Source organism: Chenopodium album, chromosome 26 (genome assembly GCF_948465745.1).
Source record: "Chenopodium album chromosome 26, dcCheAlbu1.1, whole genome shotgun sequence".
In the NCBI taxonomy this organism is placed as follows: Eukaryota; Viridiplantae; Streptophyta; class Magnoliopsida; order Caryophyllales; family Amaranthaceae; genus Chenopodium; species Chenopodium album.
Window position 1 is genome coordinate 11,221,255 of NC_137859.1, and position 4,701 is coordinate 11,225,955.

General features: G+C 35.0%; 1 protein-coding gene and 1 non-coding gene across 2 annotated transcripts; both read left to right on the top strand.

Annotated features, from left to right (window-relative positions):
* Window positions 1-212: 212 nt before the first annotated feature.
* LOC145617954 (large ribosomal subunit protein uL14) lies at window positions 213-2,565 on the top strand. The gene is made up of 3 exons (XM_081672725.1): window positions 213-339; window positions 447-731; window positions 2,228-2,565. The coding sequence occupies exons 1-3, from the start codon at window positions 327-329 to the stop codon at window positions 2,350-2,352; spliced, it is 423 nt and encodes a 140-aa protein (XP_081528851.1). The 5' UTR covers window positions 213-326; the 3' UTR covers window positions 2,353-2,565.
* On the top strand, window positions 1,864-2,005 carry LOC145618786 (small nucleolar RNA snoR137). The gene has a single exon (XR_014108035.1). It is a non-coding gene; the product is annotated as a small nucleolar RNA snoR137 (small nucleolar RNA).
* Window positions 2,566-4,701: the final 2,136 nt, after the last annotated feature.

Consider the following 4,701-nt stretch of genomic DNA (forward strand, 5'->3'; position numbering starts at 1 on the left):
CTGAACCGAACTGAATTTTAACGTAAGAGAACATGCCCTTAATGAGCTGATTTTGTTAGTTTATGACCCGACACATGATCACCTCTAAGCCCAATTACCCAACCAAAAAGATCAAAATGATTCAAATTTCAGTTATTGTAAAACCAAAACCAAAATCCAAAAACCAAAACGCAAAAGGAGCAAACTTCGGCCCGCACCACATTTCAGCCCACCAAAAACAAACCCCTCAAAAAAAACCCTAACATAAAACGCCTCTTCCTCCTCCTTCAAATCACTCCATACAAAAACAAAGAGAGAGAGAGAGTGGGAGAAACCCAGCAGCAACAATGTCGAAGCGAGGTAAACCCCATCAACCATTCTTCTTCAAATTAATCACCCCCATTTTCTTAACAATCTCAAAAACCCTAAAAAAATTTGATCTTGATTTGATTTGATTTGATTTGCAGGACGCGGAGGATCGGCGGGGAACAAGTTCAGAATGTCACTGGGTTTACCAGTGGCAGCAGTGGTGAACTGCGCTGACAACACCGGAGCAAAGAACCTTTACATCATTTCAGTGAAGGGTATCAAGGGTAGGCTTAATCGTTTGCCTTCAGCTTGTGTTGGTGACATGGTTATGGCTACTGTTAAGAAGGGTAAGCCTGATCTTCGTAAGAAGGTTATGCCTGCTGTTATTGTTAGGCAGCGTAAGCCTTGGCGCCGAAAGGATGGTGTTTTCATGTACTTTGAAGGTTTGTTCTTCAACTTTTTCTGGGTTTTGTTTTGATTCTTGAATTGGGTATTTTTTTTTCTGGGTTTTGATTGGTGAAATGGGTATTTTGTTTTTGATTGTTTTGAGTTTTGAAGAAAAGGGCTTCTCTAATTTGTCCTGATTTTGTGTTTTTTGATAGTTGAGTTTGGTTATTGTTGATTTTGTTGGTTTGATTTGTATTTGTTGTTGAGCATTGTATGTTTAATTGTTTGTTATGGATTGTAGTGTTATGTAAGAATTAAAGAATATAATTTCATTTGATTGAATGTAGTTTACTTAATTGAATGTGAAATGAGAGTTGTTGTTATTATGTTGTGTTGATGTTATTGGGTTTTCTTCATTGTTTACTTCAGTATTCATATTGTAGTTTGTTGATACTTATGTTGTGGTAAAGTCTTAGTTCCAAATGTTCATTGTTATGGACTCGTGTTTTTGGGCATTTCACTATGTTGGGATTGAGATTAATCATTATTTGAAATGTTGTGGTTGGATAATTCAAGCATTTCAGTCAATTGGTATTGATTTGTTGTAGTTACTTGTATACATTATAATTGCTCTCTGTTTGATTTTTTATGTTTCTCTTTTTGCAAGTTTATGTATGATTGGTTAGTAGTTTAGTACATCTTTACAGGTTTGTTTTTGTAATCATTTGGATGAAAAACTTGAGCGTATTGTTGATGCTTATCCTGCTTCATAATCAAGCCATTTTTTTGCTTGTTATGAATATAAGTTACACTTATTCGTTCCCATTTTTTAAATTTTCATTTATCAAGCCTTTAAGATATATTCTCCACATAATTCATCCATCCAAATCGAATTTTAGATGGAAGATCACTGTCGAATTTAAACCAGCAATGTGTTAGCTTAATCACAAACTAAAAGTTTAGTAGGTGCATTAGTGTATATTAGAAGTGAGCAATAGCCAATAAGCTATTAAGCTGTAACTGTCTTTTGTGGGAAAAAAGAATCTAAACGATCAAAGAGTGAGTTTTTTTCTTACGATTTGGTTTCAATTAGCCCAGGAAAATAATTAAGTTGTAGCAACATCCATGATCAAGCAATTTTAGTGTTGTTCCCACTGCTTTTGTTTCAAATAATATGTATCTCCTTTAGTTGCTTCTTTGATTCGTGAATAGAGTGACTGTATATTGGTTGGTCTCTCTTTATTTTGTTGGAAGCATAAAGCAATTTTGCCCAGGATTAAACAGCATGATGTTGATTGTGGCATTGTGCTACCTGTCTCCTGCTATATCTATTTTACGTATGGTATTGTCGTATAATGTACATGTACAACTAGGATCTTGTGTATTATCTTCAGTCTCCACACTCCACTCGGTACATAATCTCTCTTTAAATTCTGTTTACAGTTCTACAAGTAGGATCTTATGTTCTTATTTTGTGGCTCTTGACTCTTGTACTCTTATGCTTGTTTGCTTGGACCTTGGTATTAATCTTGGCACTTTGGCTGGTTTGCAGATAATGCTGGTGTCATTGTGAATCCAAAGGGAGAAATGAAAGGATCTGCTATCACAGGACCCATCGGAAAGGAATGTGCTGATCTATGGCCAAGAATTGCAAGTGCTGCTAATGCTATTGTTTAAGTGTGCTTCTGCTCTTTGTAGCCCTATTTACATTTCTAGTGATTTTGGTGTTTAGATTGAATAGTTCGAATTTTGTTAGGGTCATACTTAATATCCTGGTTGAACTTTGAAAGTATCTTTAATAGTCCGTGCTAAAGAAGGAATCCTGTGTTTCAACTGTTGTGGCTTCAATGCCGACTTTTTTCAATGATCATCAATGCCGACTTTTTTCAATGATCATCGGAATTTTGTTTGGAGGTCTTTCATACTACATTGTTGAGCATCTAGTGTCGTCCTAATATGTTGTTTGTGTTGTCAAAGGTCAATATAATTCCATAATAGTTACACATACAGCACATGATCCCGATTATACGGAGTATTAGTTATATTCACCAGAATTCTAAGCCTTTTTTTTTTTTTTTTTAATTGAGCTCAAGAAAAAGTGGTGCTTTTGAATGAACAATTATTTAATGCCGTATGAGACCTGGAAATTTGCCTCAAATTTATGCCTATACTCCGATATATATATACTACGTATATATTTTTTTTTAAAAATGAAGTAACAAAAGAAAGGTGAGTAGTTAAAACCAAAATTTTCAAACATTTATCCCATGTATAATTCTACTATGTATAATTTTTTTTTTTTTTTTTAAATGCAATTCATTTGTTGCAGTGCGTTGTATGAAAAAGAACCTCTTCTTGAGGTTGGGGGTTCAATCCCAATCCTCATTAGGGACACTTTGACTCTTTGAGGGTGGGGATCCCTCAACCTACACCCTCACTCTCAAAGTGTCTGACCTGCAAATACCGGATCAAAAAACCGCGAGGGTTGAGGTAAGGTTAGGGTAAAAAAAAAGCTCTCTTCGCAATATAAGGGTGTATTTGTTTTTCTTGTACAGCGTGATTTTGCTCGAGACATACCAAATCATGACATGCTTCAAAAATCAAAACTAATAACGTTCTTAAAATAATCTTAATTTTTTTAATTTGTTTTGGAAAAATCTTTTAAGAAAATACCTATATAAGTTATCTATGTCAATTTTTCCAATTCATATTGATATATACGAAGTAAGAAAAAATATCTTTAGATAATTAGTGTTTAGAGAATAATTAAATAATATCTTATGGAAAGTTGTGAGGTGATAGGATTTATACTCCTTGATCACATTAGAAGATCGAGTATTCGAGTTTGTTAAATTGTTAATATCAGTAATATGCTATACGTTTACCCCAAACTTAATAGCAAACGATCACCCGTAATTCCAATTACAAAAACCTCTCATCAAATTTGGTAAATCTTTAATGGGTTGCCGGAAAAGGAAACGTCAAGGTGACGGAAAGTGGCCGGAAAACAAATGGTTAGCGCCGGAGTTATGGACGGAGATATTTGCAAGGTTGCCAGTAGCAACGTTGCTAAGATTTAGGTGTGTATGTAAACAATGGCACTCAATTATTGATTCATCATATTTTATTTATTCTAAACACCTTAAACTATACAAGAATAATTTTACCAAGCCTAATATACTAGTCATGGAAACAATTCGTCTACCTAAACCATATAGCAATAGACATTGGGGAAGTATATTTACCATTCGTACAAGACTCAATTTTAGAAAACTAACACAACGTGTTATTAGGACTGATGAATCGTGCATCATTGTGGGGAGGTGTCACGGGCTGTTATTGTTGCGTTGTCGCAACTTGTATGGTAATGGTCGTTTAGACAGTATTACAACCATGTTGTGTAACCCTTCTATAAGAAAGGCCTTGACACTTCCACCGTGCCCAATTTTGGACGTCGTCAAAGGTGTATTGGGGTTCGTCTCTTCGTGTAATGATTTTAGGGTGGTTGTTTTTAAGAAGGATGATAAGGATGATCATAAATTGTCATCTTCAATTGCAGTTTATTCACTTAATAATCATACTTGGACAATGAAAACCACTAAACAAGAATTTCCTGTACCATTTGATTTAACTACTCGTTACGTGTATTTAAAGAGGCTGCATATTGGATGGTGTATAAGTATAATGGAAAAGAATATAATCCATGTCCCTTTGTTTATTCCTTTGATTTTAATACTGAGGAATTTAGCTATGTAAAACTTCCATACTATCCAATTGAAATGCCCAAGCACCTTTTCGTGCTCGGTGAATCGCTAGCCATCTTTGGTGTATTGCCCAAGAGTAGCTACGTATGGGTCATGAGTAAGGATTGCAGCGACAACGACAACGACGACAACAACAACAACAACCCGTGGAGAATATGGTCAGTAGGAAATTCAAGTGAAAATAGCTATGAAATCTTCAAGCCTCACAGAAATACTTTGGTTTCCTATGATGAGAAGTCTGGTACATTTTTGGCTAAGCTTA

Bases quoted from the DNA above. Each gene is read 5' to 3' on its own strand.
- LOC145617954 (XM_081672725.1), top strand. The intron at 732-2,227 runs GTTTGTTCTTCA...GCTGGTTTGCAG, and splicing joins TGTTTTCATGTACTTTGAAG to ATAATGCTGGTGTCATTGTG.